This window comes from Pseudochaenichthys georgianus, chromosome 16 (genome assembly GCF_902827115.2).
Source record: "Pseudochaenichthys georgianus chromosome 16, fPseGeo1.2, whole genome shotgun sequence".
In the NCBI taxonomy this organism is placed as follows: Eukaryota; Metazoa; Chordata; class Actinopteri; order Perciformes; family Channichthyidae; genus Pseudochaenichthys; species Pseudochaenichthys georgianus.
In genome coordinates this window covers 42,012,716-42,029,336 of record NC_047518.2, presented here as the reverse complement: position 1 = coordinate 42,029,336, position 16,621 = coordinate 42,012,716, and the positions used below count along the sequence as shown (strand labels likewise).

The following is a 16,621-nucleotide window of genomic DNA, read 5'->3' as shown; positions in this document are numbered from 1 at the left end:
CCAAGTGGGAGGGTCCCTACCAAGCACTCCTGTCTACACCGACTGCAGTTAGAGTGGCGGAGAGACCATCCTGGATACATCTGACTGTGAAGCTGTTTAAACCTAAAGACAGAAACTCGCCACTACTGTGGTGAAGTCTGGCTACAAAGGGAGGTGATTCCAATAAGGGCACTTGTCTCAAACCAGTGAAGAAACCAACAGAACCCAGTAGAATTTAAAGAGTGGACGTTAGCAGGGAAACAGTAACGGGTCTGAGTGATAGAAACTGATGATGTACAGAGAAAGAAGTAAACCATGGCATCCATTCGGATTACATTAAAACATGTGCCTATACAATCTACCTACCTCAGCCGTTTGGGTACTTTTGTATATTAATTTTTTATCTTTTATAATCATTTGTATTTTTCAAAGTTCTATGTTATTCCGTAGTATAAACAGGAGGGATATGTTGGAGAAATACTGTTTTCTCCACTCTTTGGGTTGTTTTAATGCACTGATATCATGTGTGGCTCTGAACTGTGTACGACCTTGCAGCTGCCTCTTCTTGTGATAGGAGGAGGCAGGGCATTTCAGGTTGTTGATATTTATGAGAAGACAGACTTGCTGTCTCGTAAATATCTCATTTCTATGAAGCGTGAAAGAAGTACGTGACTCTTTCCAGAAGACGTCACAGATGACCCATCGCAGATGACCCGACTTTCCGACACCCGCGACTGATATTAGCGCCACCTCGATTTACGACTTTGTTGTTATCTACTGTGTTTTGGACTATATAAGCCTGATGTTTTTTGCTGTTCCTTTTAGCTACATACCCTATGTGTGTGAGTTAACCCATATACTTTGTATGTGATTTAACTCTGCTCCTTCTTGCAAGAATAAATTAGTTACCTGATCATTGATTCTCAACCTGGTGTCGAGTGATATTTTTCTAACAAAAGTCATACATTATTCTAACACTTTCTGAAGACATTCTTTTCGACAGCGAATTAATCACGATCTGGATGCTGCTAAATTATTTCCTGGGGTTAACCTTGTAATCAAGAAATCATTGCAGCCACTCACACTGGGTTTGCCTCGCCATTGTCTTTTAAAGGGTTGCCGATGTGAACCTCTGCCCCGTTGAGCCTTTCTGCACAGCAGTCTGCTCTGTTGGTGATGACGATGGAGGTGACGATGTATGACTCCAGCAGGTCCACTCTCCACCAGGGGTTGGTCTGCCAAGCAGTAGCATGAACCAGCAAGATAGTTAGAATCAGGCTTCCATCAATAGCTTTGTTTGCGTCTCCATAATAGTCTGGATTACGCCCTGACTGGCTTGCTTTTCCACGCAAGGCCACATTTTCTGTAAATGAGACATTTGAAATAAATAAATATATGGTGGATGGAAAAAAAAAATGTAATCAATGAACATGAAAAAAAACGTTGGCCGCTTGAGAGCAACCAACACAAGTTGTGAACAGAACATCGCCATATCAACTCGTTTTTTAGTTCATTGGGTAAAGATGTTTGCAATCAGTCACTAATTTATACATGAATAGCATCCCATTCAACAGCACTGGATATTTTATTGACACTATGTCGTGAAATTATCCACAACACACACAAGTTTTGATTGGTCAATTAATGTCTGATAGAGCTTTTCAACAATAATGTTTCTAGCCTCCATGAACAATCTGTAATCTACAACTGTGCATTTTCTTTTTCAAACAATTGCCTTATTTACCAAGGGGTCAGTTCTCTGTTGTATGTTCTCGAGTCCCCTCTCAAGTCACCTCTCGAGTTCCCTCTCAAGTCTCCTTTCGAGTCACCTCTCAAGTCACTTCTCAAGTTGCCTCTCGAGTTCCATCTCAAGTCCCCTCTCCAATCCCTATTCAAGTCCCTTCTCTAGTCCCTACTCAAGTCCCTTCTCAAGTCCCTACTCAAGTGCCGTTGGAGGTTCCGCTGGGGGTCCTGCCAACTCCATGTCCTGTCCCGTTGGGGGTTCCGCCGACTACTCTTCTGCCGGGGGTCCTGCCAACCCTATGTCCTGTGCCGTTGGAGGTCCCGCCGACTACTCTTCTGCAGGGGGTCCTGCCAACCCAATGTCCTGTGCCTTTGGGGGCCCCACCGTCACCTGTCTTGCCGGGGGTCCTGCCAACTCCTTGTCCTCTTCCACCAGGGGCCCTGCCTACTCCTTGCTCTGTTGCGTTGGTGGTCCAATCTACACCAGCCCTTGCTCCATCCGGGGTCCCATTGACACCAGCCCAGGTCATGTCCAGGATCCCGTCTACGCCTGTCCCACCGGCTCTGGGGCCTGTCCGACACCGGGTCCTGTCCGTCCTCCTGAGCTCTGCGGTCTTCGCCCTCGAGCCCTGCCCCCTGAGTGCCGTGGCCTTCGCCCTCAAGCCCGGCCTCCTGAGTTCCCCAGCCGTGCTCTTCGCCCTCGAGTCCGGTCCCCTGACTCCTCGAACTCTGCCTTGCCCCCGGGCCGTCCGCCCGAGACCCCCTCCTCGAACTCTGCCTTGCCCCCGGGCCATCCGCCCGAGACCCCCTCCATGGACTCTGACTTGCCCCCGGGCCATCCGCCCGAGACCCCCTCCTCGAACTCTGCCTTGCCCCCGTGCCGTCCGCCCCAGATCCCCTCCATGGATTATGCTTTGCCACGGGATGTCCATCCGAGTAATAATCAACATACATAATATGGCAGCTAATTGAGAAAGTGTACTAAGTCAACTATAGAGCTAAATCCTTAAGTGATTAATCTGATGCTTGAATACAATTTTCTGCCCAAAATTCAGAGAGAAATGGCAGCTAAGTACGAATCATTTTGTATGCTTTGTGTACACTTTTGTCCAATTTATTTTTCTCCCTGCCCAGGCAGTATGGTGTCAGAATACAAAAGGTTAGGATGAATAAAATCACCTGTTTATAGACCTAAATAATCCCCTTTCTCAATAAGCCTACACTTCTTTGCATGCCTCACTAAAAACAATCTCTTGCGATCTTCTTTTGAAGATGAAGATGGTGCTGTACACTTTAAAAAAGAGGAGATTGTGTGAAACAGCTCCACCTGCTGGCCTTAAACAGACAGGTGACAGGGAAACATCTGCAGAAATAGTCTAGTATCAGCAACAGCAAGGGAGCCGTGCACAAGTTCAATCCAGACATTGCTTAAACAGACTCATATAATGTCTCTTGTTTTTATTGTGAGCTCGCAGTTTACTGTCAATTCCCAGATAACATTGGTTGTACTTCCTGGTCAGATAAACAAAGATGCCACACACTGCCAAGTGGATCATTTAAGTTACAACTTCCTGGTTTGATTAGATGATGTGTGTACTATTATGTATTCTCAGGAACATAATATTGCTGCTGAAAACAAAAAACAACCTAAAAACAACCAGAGAAGCGATCAAAATGTGATGGACTTATGTGCACATTGATTGGCATGGATGAATATAATTATTAGAGCCGGGACTCGATTAAAAAAATGAATCTAATTAATTAGAGGCTTTGAAATTAATTAATCGAAATTAATCGAATTTTTAATCAAATATACATATTTGACCTGAGAACAGTGAGAAGCAATTTTCACATGGATTTTACTCCAAGTGGAGTGCAATCCAGTGAGCCAGGGAGTTGGTTATTTTCTCAGACGTGGACTTCCTTATCCTGGCCCTGAAACCAGTCATCTAGAGTGTGGGTTGGGTCAGGGTCCACGGGGCCGACCAAAGCGGTCTCATCAACTTGTTCGTTCATGTTTGACTATTGTTCACCGTGGTTTGTTGTTGTTTGAAGTCCCATGCTGAAGTCATGAACGTTAGTTGGTGCTCCAGTATAATCGGTACGCCTGAAACTCATCCTGTGAGAAACGTTCCGCTGTGCAAAAATAAGTGCGATTAAAGTGCGATTAAAATGCGTTAATTTTTTTAACGCGTTAATTTGTGTGTAATTAATTAATCTTAATTAACGCGTTAAAGTCCCAGCCCTAATAATTATATGAAAACGTATTGACCTTAATGTATTGGCTGATTTAACATGAGGTCTATGCCAACTAACTGACTTGGTCACTCATATGCATACCACATTTTCTAAATGAAACAGTTGAAACAGCATTGAAGAGGCATTTTGCAACTTGAAGGATTCTGCTTGGCTTTGGCATGCATTCATGGAGAAATGTGTTTTTCAGGGCACACAGTTTATTTTAAGTGGAAATTATCCAATTATTACATTACATGTCACTTGTTAGACACTTGTATCCAAAGCGACTTACATACATTCAGTCCCCACAGGAGCCATTTGGGATGAAGCGTCTTTCCAAGGGACACAACGACATGCTGACTGCAGTGGGGTTTGAACCTGTGCTCCCCTGATCCAAAGACCAACGCACTGAGCCACACCCTCCATATTTTGGAACTGACGCTTTTGACTAATTTAGTCAAATGTTATTCAAAGATCAGTTATTTTCATTCTGTAACACATAATTTCCCAACATGATGTAGTTAGAGTACATTAATTAAAGTAATAAAACACATTTTATTATACACACTAACAATACAAATATAAAAGGATAGAGAAATATTTTGATTTCTGTTCACTGATAATGATTGCTATTAATAATTGGAAATGATTGACTTTAATGCAATGACATGATGATTGTAATGTCCCTTGATTTATTTTCCACGCAATGCCACATGTTAGACAGTTGAAATACACATTAAAAAGTAGAGTGGAAAACATAAACCCTTTATTGTTCTTAATATTTGGCAAGATAAATATTATACACACATACAATACAATTATAAAAGCATTAAAAAAGTTGTTGATTGTCCACACTGATTACTGACATGACTCAGTGAAACTGAATGATCTTAATGAATTGTTACATGATTGTGTTGAATGTCCCCATTAAGGTCTGACTTGATTGCTTGATTTATAAATGAGACCGTTGAAATGCACGATAAAAAAGCAGAATGGTTAAAACATTATCCTATTATAATTCATGTTGATTGGCAAGTGTTGGAGCGCCTCAGGTATACAAAGCTCGAACTCCCATCCATCTGCAGCTAGCAAGTGAAGCTTAAGCTATGATTGCAACACAAGTCTGTACAAGAGAATCAGCTGTATCAAAGGTCATTGATACACGTTTTGAACCTATTCAGCCCTAATCCAGGCTGGAGCCGTACACCTCCACCTCACAGAGTAACGTGAAGTTGGTTTCTCCACTGTTTTTACACTGTTCGAAGCGCACTCATATTGGAGTTATGCATAGAAACCTATCATGGCTTCCAGTTGAGAAACGTCTGCAATCTCGTGTTATCACTTTTCTAAAAAATGTACAATTTAGCAAAAAAACACTGTATTTTTATGATCAAATAGTTTACACAAGAGACGAGCATGACCATAAGACTAGACAATCTACATCAGGCCATCTACTGGCACCTAAACCCAGGACACATCTTCTGAAATCTTCTGTGTCTTATAGAGCTATAAAGGAATGGAACTCATTGCCAAACTACCTTGCTGAAATAGAGTCCAGAGCCTCTTTCAAGAAGAGATTGAAGGGCCATCTACTAATGACCATGTACCCTTGTGAGCTGTGAACCCTAATTTAATTTGATCGCATGTTGTTGATGATATTGGTGATGTTTTTAATGTTGTTAATGATGTCAGGACTTATGTCCTAAATGTTGCTGTATTATTGTTGTATTATTATTGTATTTTTTTAAGTGTCGGACCCCAGGAAGAGTAGCTTTTGTCGAGAGCAAAAGCTAATGGGGATCCTTAATAAACATAAACATAAGCTTACACCATACGTAAGTAGGATCTATCTTTACATGTCATATCTTTGTTATAAAACATAAAAATTAAAAAGATCTGGCCAAAGCTGCTTCAAGTACTACATAAAAGAACAATGAGAGATAAGGGCTCTATTTTAGAGATCTAAAGTACATGGTCTTAAGTGCATTTTGAGTGTGTCTTACTTTTACAAATGTTTTGTTTAACTGCCTACAACTGGGCACAAAGTAAAGTTTAATGGGCAAGGGGTTTGTATTTAGTCTCTTGATTGGGCCATTTAAATGCGTATTTTGGACAAAACAATAATGTTGCCAATTTTTTAAGCAGACTTCTGTTGCAATCTACACCAGTACATCTTGACGTCATGCAAAGTGTGATTTCTGCTTCTTCAAGGTTTGCTGTAACCACCAGCATTCAGGCAGGTGGAACTGTTGAGTTGAGTAAGCCATGGAAAATACTTATTTCTAATTGGCTGACGGGTGTACGTTCAAATGGTATCTCTAGTTAATAGCCAATCAAATACACTTCATTTTTGTTTATCGAGTTAAGCAGCAGGTGGCACAAAATTCTCCATTTTGAAAAAAAAACATTAACCCATTGCAGAAGAGATGGTGAAGCAATTCAAAGAGCACCAGTGGAAGTTTAAACAGTGAAAAACAACGCGTGAAGGTCACATGAGATCTATGTGGAGCACTGAGGTGAATTATTTTATTTTCTATCATTTTATCATCTCATCGGCGTAGCAGAAGCTTCAGTGGACATTTTAAGTCACATGCTTTCAAATGAGTGTGGACTGTACCGACTGAAACTGACGGCAAGGTTAATTATTGTGGAAGGATGGACCCCATCCTGCAACAAAAAAGGTGGCCCAGAGGGAAAGGGATAAAAGAAAGAAGCGAGGAGGAAGCACCCAAATGTGCTAAAATCACTGATTTATTCAGAACCCCTCGTAAAGTATAGAATGACGAAGCAGAACAATAATAAAACATATATAGTAAAAATATAATATAACAGTATTTACATTGCATTTGATCTGGGTTTAAACTCTAACGCTTTAAACTATTTTATTTTGCACTAAAGAGGAACTATTATGCAAATGTTCAGGTTCATAGTTCTATCTCCTCTAATGTGGCACAAACACCTATATCACACTACAGAAGAGGGCAACCCCCTACAAGCATAATAGGGCCTCTTTAACTGGTGCTGGAAAGAGTGTTTCTGTATGGTTACATCATGGCACCCTGTGTTCTGTATTTGATGGTGACCACTCATGTGTGTATTTTAGTACATGGTTATGTATATATATTATATATAATCATTGAAAATATCTAAATTGACTTGAATTGCAGGACAAATAGTGTGTCATTCTCATTAACCTTGTCTTCCTTTCTCTTCGCTCATGCCCGGGTGCATCATGCCAGAGATCTGGGACATTAGCCGCGTTCACACTGCGGTACTTTCCCCACAAAGGTTCATGCGAACTTAGTTCATGCAAACTCTTTAGTTCGCATGAACTAAGTACAGATCGCGTTCACACCAGAAAAAGTCCCTGGGGGTGGATTAGGCAAATGAAGCCGCTGACGTCACTTCTTCTTCTTCTGCTTTGGGTTTACTGGCAGGCTGCAAACCACTTCACGGCGTATACTGCCGCCCAAAGTCCCCGGCCGGAAGATCCCGGAGTTGGGGACTGGCTTCAGTAGAAGCTGCTGGGAGTCCCAGCAGCTTCTACTGAAGCCTTCCAAGTAAATCGCCAGAACGCCAACACCTCCTCATCTCCACCGCTCCCATGTTTTATTTTGTATTGCCATAAGTTAGTCTCTCTGCGTTTCTGCGCTGGGCTAATGCTAATGCTAATAATGCTAATGCAAGGATAATAAAATGGCGGCTTCACAAAACTTTTTGGGAGTTTTACGGGGCATGGTTTGCAATCCGCCCAGCCAATCAGAAATATAGCTCTTTTCTCAAAAAAGAGCCGCTCGAAAGTCCCTGCTCTCTAGCAGGGACTTTAGAGGGGGTAAAAAGGTTCACATGAACTACTTTTAGTACCGGCTCTTTTTGGTGTGAACGCGATCATGAACTAAGTTCGCATGAACCTTTGTGGGAAAAGTACCGCAGTGTGAACGTGGCTATTGAGGATTCCCAAAACGTTGGTAAAGTTCCCCTTTGCACCCACATGTCCAGAAGCTCACAACCCCACTTCACCACAGTCTTCTCCAATGACATCTCCAAAGATCTCAGATAACACCGTGAGAAGGACTAGTTCAGCACCTGTTGATCTTTCACTAGGTTTTGATCAGTCACTGCCATTGCTGCTTTTTACTCAAAGCCCAGCGGTTCCCCCTCTTTGCGGTGCTCTGATTCACTGAGCGGTTGGACATTTCGCCCTGAATTCTCAGTATCTGTGGACTGTTGCCAACCATCTTTACTGCTGCATTGTTTTCATACAGCAATGTTTCCATTACGCCAAAGGTTTCCAAGCTTGTTATTGTTCCCTTGGTTCCGTCATATAGAATCTTTACTTTCGGAAACTGTGTTTTCAAAGACATGCTGTTCATCCATCAGTATTATTTCTTAATGTTAGGAATTTATTTTCTTTGACTTTAGCTTAAGTACATTTTGTCTGGCAGACCCAATCATTGATGTCCACATACTGTGAAGCAATACCCTTTGCATCTTGACACAATCTGACTTCTATTGTTCTGCAGTGTTGATCTGCGGAAAGATTCTTCTGTATACGCTATTTTTATAATGCATTTGTGTGTAAGTATTTGTATGCAAAAGTTGTTGAAATGTTTCTTTAGAGGCCAGCAGTGTTTAAAGAGTCTTTGGGAAATGATGTTCCCATGTTTGGAAGCTTTTAAATACAATCTTTACTGCATATCATTCAGCTTTCAGCAGGCAAGCTTTCATTCCTAATCCAGTTATAAAATGACAGAAAGAGTTGTGTTTTTTTATGGCAAAACAAGTAGACTGCCTCTAACTGTGCCCCGTCAGAACTTTTTTGTAAATACCGAAACCTTTTGTAAAATTCAACTGTATGGCCTTAAAAAGGTTCCTTTTCTTTCTTATTGTATTTTTTTGCCAAAGGAAGTGTTGTTATTAAAACTGTGTATATGGGTTGCTGTAACGGTTAGTGATCAAAAGCTATCAGTTAGTAGGTTTTGTAAACGTCACCTCAACCTTTTTATAGCAGTAGATTTCATGTAAATGGTAGCAGTCGTAGGTTCCTTCTCCGTGGCACATTAATGACCATTCAATATTTAATAAAATAGGTTTTATTGCTTTCTTCCCGAGATTTACTAATGCCCTCACTTAGGTATCCCTCTCCCAGCTATGGGATAGCTAGCTGACAGCCAACTGATCAAGATACCCCTCTTACAGACATGATGGGGATTGATCTTCTTATCTAACTTTGGGTAAGAAATCTTTCAGATGTCTTTTATAATATTTGTCTATTTTGTCTGAATTTAAAAAAAAAAAAAAAACTTGCCTTCAGAACCCTTTCTTTCACTGTTCTTATATTCCCAAAAGGTGTACAAGTCCTGTGTAAAAGCAAAAGTCAAGGCAGACTTTTGTTGCAATCTCCACCAGTAAATCTTGACGTCATGCAAACAATGATATTTAAGATGCACATTTATTTTGGATGCTTTTTGTACACATTACAGCATCTTTGCAAATCCATTACATTGAATGCTAATCCAGTGCAGAGCCAAACACCTCCACCTCACAGAGGGTCAGGAACTCCTCTCTTCCAGGGACACCTATGTAAACATAGCGGCCGTCCATCCCGTTGTCATCATGGAACTCAACAGTTTCACCTGCCGGGATGCTGGTCATTACAGCAAACCTGTAGAAGAAGCAGAAATCACTACGTTAATCTCAGGAAGGGTTTACTGAAGTAAACTTTACTTTAAAGTCATTTTAAATTCAACATGCACTCAAAGCGTCATTAGGTTTCTACGCTTTACTTGGTTAGAATGTTGGTTGCAGATCTTTTAATTAGGGCTTGATAATGAACAATATTTATATTTCAGTAATGTTTAAATAAATGTTTTCAAATCATGTCACAGAATCACAATTGACGACCCTCGATCAGGCCTTTAATTTGGCGACCTTGGTATTTGTCCATTTCTGTGATCAGATCAGAACATATTGCAGGAATCATTCATAAATGAAGGGTATTCCGCTTCAATCCTATTTCTTGGCAATGCAAGAAGTTTTAATCCAAAATGTAGCACCAGGTAAACTTGAGAGAAAAACTTAATTGATCCTCAAACGTGTTCCAACAAAATACCAATGTAGTGACTTTCTAATATTAGTATTGCAATAGGACAGGCTCTACGTTACCTGGGATTGTCAGCACCATTGTTTACAAGCGAATCTCCAATGCGGATCTCGGCTCCATCGAGTCGTTCGTGGTATCTATATCGGTTGGTTATCTTAACGGAAAACACTTTGTGTGTTTTGGGCAGAGCCAGCCTCCACCAGGGGTTCAACTCATTGGCTGTGTGACTGCAGGAACCATGATCATAGTTGGTGTCCCGATTCCCATCAATGGCCTTATATGCATCGGCATTCCCATGCACTGATGACTGTGCGGCTTTTCCTTGAATGGCCAGGTTACATTCTGCAACAAAAACAAAACAAAGATTTAGGTTAAATCAATAACATGTACTCCTGATGCAGATTGTTTTTTATTATTCCGTTTCACCATGACTCTCAAAATATTTGATTTAATTTGCCATCAGGATGAAGGACATAAAAGGGATAACCCCACCATATATAAACAAATAACTACCATAAAGTTATTTGTTATTGGAAAAGAGGAATTAAAGTCATTATACTGTAGTCTATCATATAAAGTTATATATAACTACAACTGCACTAAGTTTAACTAAATGTATCATTCAGTTTTGGCAAATTAAACTTTAATAAAATAAGATTTGTTTTAGTAATCATAAGTGACATGAGAGGTTGGTACATCCTTTCTCTTGTTCCTATTAATGGGACCACATTTTACAACTTAAACATCATGCTGGATTGAAGAAGACTTGAAACAAACAATTGAGATCATAAACTAATAGTTACACTCTATCCAGCGGTAATACATCAAGTGAGTTGCAGGAACATTTTCACAGACTTCGCCACAATCAGACTTTTAGAAAGAATGCAGGTTTAAGGCACTTCTGCATTGAGTTAACTTTTCAGCCACTTGGCTGATATGACAGTTCCTCGTTTAGATGGAAATCACACATTATTTATGTAAGATCCCAAACCCTCACCAGTTGGGGCATGGTACCCGTAGACTTCCACCTCACAGAGGGTAAGGTACTTTCCATAACCCGGTATATGCACAGTCACATAACGTCCCTCCGCACGATCAGTGAAAGTCAGAGTGTACAATGCCTCGGTTGTAGAAATTGTACCAACCCTAAAAGAAAGAGAACAAAAGTGAGAAAGAAAGAACATGAATGACATGTTATACCCCCAAGGCTTCAACAGTTAGATAAAAGGTAACTGGTAATTTCATCATAGACTTCTATACAATCTGACTCCTTTTTGCAATCAGGGGGCACCCGCTGCGAGATATGAAAGACGATGCAAGTTTAACGCACTTCAGCATGGCCTATATTTTTGACAAGCAATGCAAATAAGTAAAATTACATGGTTGAAACATTTAGGAACAGTTTCTATGAGAATCTACTGGCAGAGGTGGGTAGTACATTTACAATTCAGAGGTACTTTTACTTCACGTGAGTATTTCCATTTAATTCTCCTCCTCCAATACGGAAATAATGTAATTTTATTCCAGTACATTCATTAAACAGCTTTAGCTAGTTTTAACTAAATGTATCTCTAACAATTAAACTAGGGGACTAACTCTTTAAGTCACAAAACAGTCAAATGATATAAATACAATTAAACTTGTAAAATGCATGAATATGTCTAGAAATGTCACATACATATGTACATTTAATCATTAAGTAAATGTTGCTGATAATACTTTTAATTAAGAAACCTTTTGAATGCAGGACTTTCCCTTGTAATGAAATATTGTAATCTGTAATTGTACTCAAGTAAAGCATCTTAATACACCTCTGTCTACTTGTGGTGAGCAATTAACAGGGGAGAGGAGAATACAAACAAAATGCTCAGACAGTTACACAAAACAAATGAATAAAATGTGTGCAGGAAATGTCTTACACTGGGTTTGATAAACCATTGTCGTCTAAAGAGTTGCCGATGTGGATCTGTGCCCCCACAAGCCTTTCTGGACAGCAGTCTCCTCTGTTGGAGATGATGATGGAGGTGACGACGTAGGGCTCCAGCAGGTCCACTCTCCACCAGGGGTTGCTTATTCTACCAGTGAGGGTGCACGATCCAGAATATAAGTTATTGTCACGGTTTCCATCAATAGCGCTGAAGGCAGATCCAAGCACGTAGACATAACGGTCCTTCTGGGTCGCTTTTCCACGCAACGCCACGTTTTCTAGTAAAGAGACAGTTGAATATATAATTATAATACACACATTGCAAAATGGTTTAAGCTACATTAGTGTTCCAACAGATAACTGGTCCTGAATATTCAACGTACAACAACTAAAGAAAACAGAAACACAGAAATTACAAACAGAGACATGCTGCACGTTTCTCAGAAAGTAAATGATGACTTGATATTAGAACGGTGATCATTAAAAACTATTCCATTGTGAGCTGGGTTACGCTTTCTGAATTTGCAGCATGTTGCCTCAGCATGCACGTGTTGCCAACTTGATACAGATGTTTATCAGTGTGTTTATGTCTATGCAGTGTTTTATTTCCAAACGCTGAACACATGCTGATGAATTGGAGATTTAATGTGTTTTCTGTATTTGTTTGTGTCGCTTTGCTGGGATTTCATACATGGTGATGTGTTCACAGTATATTTAAACAGTATTACCACAATAACAATAACTAGTTATTGGAGCAGCAAAACATATACATCTAATGTGAGCAGTGAGATTACAATATTTTGTGCATTACATAACTGCTGAAAAACTACAATCCAAAGGATTTTCGAGATAAAGCTATACAGTAGACCAGTGGTTCCCAACCAGGGGTACAGGGACAAAATAAACCATTTTAAATCAATTGAATTAAGCTTGGTGTCCTTCCCCCAGAACGATCAAAGTTTAAGAAGGACAAGCAAGGTCGAGTGTCTCTTTAAAAGCTCTAGTCTTTACAAAATATGTTGAAACTGCTAGAATAAGTGTAAAGGTCAAGATTAAATGCATTTGTATTAAGGGTGACTTATCAACTAAGGAGCAGTTTGTTTAAATACAACTAGAAAAGGGTTTAACAAGAAAAAATGTAGGCGCATCACAGATGAGTGAGGGGGCTCTTATAGAATGGAGAGCAGCTCAAGAGGTAAACGAGACGAAAAAGGTTGGGAACCTCTGATCTAGACACAACTTACTTTGTATAAACCTGCTTTTCTTGCTAACGGACTGTCAGGGTGTGTGGAAAATGGGACCCAAGTGCAGTTTAAAAAAGGACTAAAAAGGTTAGGTAACAAAAAGCGAGCTTTATTATAAAAAGCCGAAGGCACGAACCGGGGAAACAAAACCGGGGAGCACGACAGACAGGGACAAACTTACAGACGCAAACAGGCAGGAGACACGGACAAGCGTAGGTGTCAGGGACATGAAATGACGACGAACAGAAATGGAGCACAGGGGAAGATAAGACTAAATACACAGAAGGGTAATCACAGGACAAGACACAGCTGGCAGGTGAACACAATGAGGCACAATCAGACACAGGAGGGAAACTAACGAAATAAAAACACAGGGAGTAGGATCAGACAAGACACAAGGAGGAAAAAATTTCAAAATAATAAAGGTGGAAAATGAAAACAAAAATCCAAAACCATGACACGGACAGCCTTACATTCACTTCCCCATTATGTTTTATAGTGAAAACGTCATATACAAACGATTCATACTCACGATAAGTGGAGGCAGAGCACGTCTCCATGAGGAGCATGAGAAGGAAAACACTGAGTTTCATCATTCTGGATGAGACCTAGGATAGTCATTAATAGAATATATTTAACATAACATGTTTCTTTGTTATTTCTGAAAGCCATCATTTAAGAAATTAAAATCAGATCCAAGTGTATTGAATTTCAACATTAAGACCATGAGCCCGCCCCTTATCTCTTTGACCAATGGGAAGTAAAAGTAAAAGTTGAACATATTTAATACAACTGTTAATTAAAGCTGCAATTTGAATGTATACTTTATGATGAAGACCTTTCAGGAAGAAGAATAAATTATATTATTTTAAATAATTAACAATGGGGAAGAGCTGTTACGGTTCGGGCACCTAGTTAGGATGCCACCTGGGCGCCTCCCTAGGGAGGCGTTCCAGGCACGTCCAGCTGGGAAGAGACCAAGGGGTAGACCTAGGACCAGGTGGAGGGATTATATCTCTTCGCTGGCCTGGGAGCGCCTTGGGATCCCCCAGTCAGAGCTGGTTGATGTCGCCAGGGAAAAGAAAGTTTGGGGCTCTCTGCTGGAACTGCTGCCCCCGCGACCCGACCACGGATAAGCGGGAGAAGATGGATGGATGGATGGAAGAGCTGTTACGGTGAGTGAAGCAAGCAGGACCCAAATGCAGATAACGCAGAAAATGCCTTTATTTCAAGGATAATCTAGACACCGGTGAACTCAGTCACAAACAAAAAGACAAACCAACACTGAACACAGGAAGAGACAAGACTAAATACAGGGAGCGGTAATCACAAGACGAGAAATAGCCGGGCAGGGGAGGAGAAACACAAGGACAACAGGTGAACACAATCAGACAACTAGACACACCAGGGAAACTAACGACAGGGAGCAAAATCTCAGAGAGAGGGACCAGGCAATACACAAGGGAGACAGGGCGAACCGAACAGCAAAATAAAACCCAAAAATACATTGACATAACATGATAATCGTGTCAAGAGCTTAGTTAAATCCTTGACTTTGATTGGACATTCCTTCTCTGAGAATACATGATTTTTCGTAACCTGTCTGTAACATATAACTTTAGTTACTTTAGTTGTGGTGAAAGCAAAGGAAAATGCATTTTGTCAAACCATGCGTTAGCAAGTTTGTATATATGTACTCACACTGTATAGTGGTGGGATGGAAGATGATCTCAAGGTGAGTGACAGAAGGCTGGCAGGTTTCCCGGGAATCAGAAGAGTCTTGCCTGAGTTCAAAGAACAATCTGGCAATGAGCGAGTGTGCAGGAGAGGCTTATATACTAGCTGATTGGAGATGAAAAGCAGCAAGGAGCCCAGGTGAGCTGACGGGGTGGGTGTGGCTGTCTAGTCGGGTGAGGTGGAGGCGGGGTCAGTGGAAAAGTACTGAGGTGCAGCACGTAAGGCGAGAAGCAGACCGTGATAATAAGATCCGGGATCAGCAACTTCTTCTACTGATGTTGGAAAATTATTATTTCATCTTGTGCTAGCTTCGTTATTGTCGATAAAATATATAGACTGCCATTTAGAAACATACAGTAACTACAATTCTGCTTCAAACAATAGGGCTAGGCCAAACTGTCTACACTGTAAAATAAGTTCCAATGGTGAAGTCAATAAAACTCTATTTTCTAATGTAATTTATTTGCCCTAAATTGATTTTTTTTCAATGTGCATTTAAATTAGGGCTGCAACAAACGACTAAGTCGATAATCGATGAATCTATCAATTAATGAAACGATGAATCGACTATTCTGACTATTCTGACTATTACTGTATGCCTTGCACAATTTCTCAAACGCTCTTATTTAGCCATACACTTTTAGATTTAGCTTGAGGTTGTTTTAGGCATGTGGAAACTAACAATGAAGACAATAAAGATGACTACTTGATTCAAAAATACATATTATTAAATTAACTAAACATATTTTGAACAAAATTAACATAGTTTTTTATTTAAATTAAATAAATAATATTTCACATCAAAAGAAACAACAGTGTTTTAACAACTTGTATTAAATAATGTGATGACAGAACTGTAAACAGAATAGCTGAAACTTTAACAAAATAAATAACTCAGTTACCTCTAATCATTAACCCATGTTTGTATAATTGTGTTAACTCTGTGTGTTGCTGCTAGCATACATAACACCTGACGTGGAAACGTTCCTCGTGGATGGGGCTACAGCGCTACTAGAAAGACAGTCGAACCCGGTGCATTCCTCCATCTGAATGTGGAGCACTTTTGATAAATGTTTAGACACATTTCTCGTGTTACCGCCCTTACATGCTAAACTCTTATTGCACTTTTGGCAACGAGCATCGAGACGGGTAAAGTTGAACCACACCTCGGAGCGAGTTCTCTCCGCCATCTCCGCCGTGTGTTGCTGCACTGGGTCACTCATTCTACAGAAAAGGTGGAAGTGCTGTCACTTACTTTTGCAGACACCAAAATACATGACGTTGACCTAATACTCACATTCATTATATATGTTGAATAAATAGAGATTGTCTTTGCAATGGTACTAAATTAAAAATAAATTAAAAATGGTTTTATACGTAAATTGCAATTGATTTAAAATGACAAGTTCAAGGAACTGCCTTGTCACTTTGATCATACATGGAAGTGGAGCCTATAGTTTTAATTAATTTTTTTCAATAAATAAATCTAATTTATATTTGCATAACATTACAAGCATTAAATATAACACTGAAATGGTACAAAAAAAACGCAAATTATTATTAATAATATCAAATAAATGTCAGTGACCCAAACTTACTGCTGTACAAAACGCTTTTATTTTGAAATAATGTACTGTCTCTGAAGTGCCT

At 40.1% G+C, this 16,621-nt stretch overlaps 1 protein-coding gene across 1 annotated transcript; it reads right to left on the bottom strand.

Moving 5' to 3' along the window:
* Positions 1–9,393: 9,393 nt before the first annotated feature.
* Positions 9,394–15,024, bottom strand: LOC117460798 (fucolectin-1-like). The gene is made up of 6 exons (XM_034102375.2): positions 14,936–15,024; positions 13,767–13,842; positions 11,983–12,268; positions 11,061–11,209; positions 10,126–10,405; positions 9,394–9,625 (listed from the first exon to the last, which is right to left on the bottom strand). The coding sequence occupies exons 2-6, from the start codon at positions 13,828–13,830 to the stop codon at positions 9,472–9,474; spliced, it is 933 nt and encodes a 310-aa protein (XP_033958266.1). The 5' UTR covers positions 13,831–13,842; positions 14,936–15,024; the 3' UTR covers positions 9,394–9,471.
* Between the last annotated feature and the right edge of the window lie 1,597 nt (positions 15,025–16,621).

Excerpts from the sequence above, each read along its gene's own strand:
- LOC117460798 (XM_034102375.2), bottom strand. The coding sequence starts at position 13,830 with ATGATGAAACTCAGTGTTTTCCTTCTCATGCTCCTCATGGAGACGTGC. Across the intron at positions 12,269-13,766 it reads GTGCTCTGCCTCCACTTATC|AAAACGTGGCGTTGCGTGGA; the intron begins GTGAGTATGAAT and ends TCTCTTTACTAG. Across the intron at positions 11,210-11,982 it reads AATGGTTTATCAAACCCAGT|GGTTGGTACAATTTCTACAA; the intron begins GTAAGACATTTC and ends TCTTTCTTTTAG.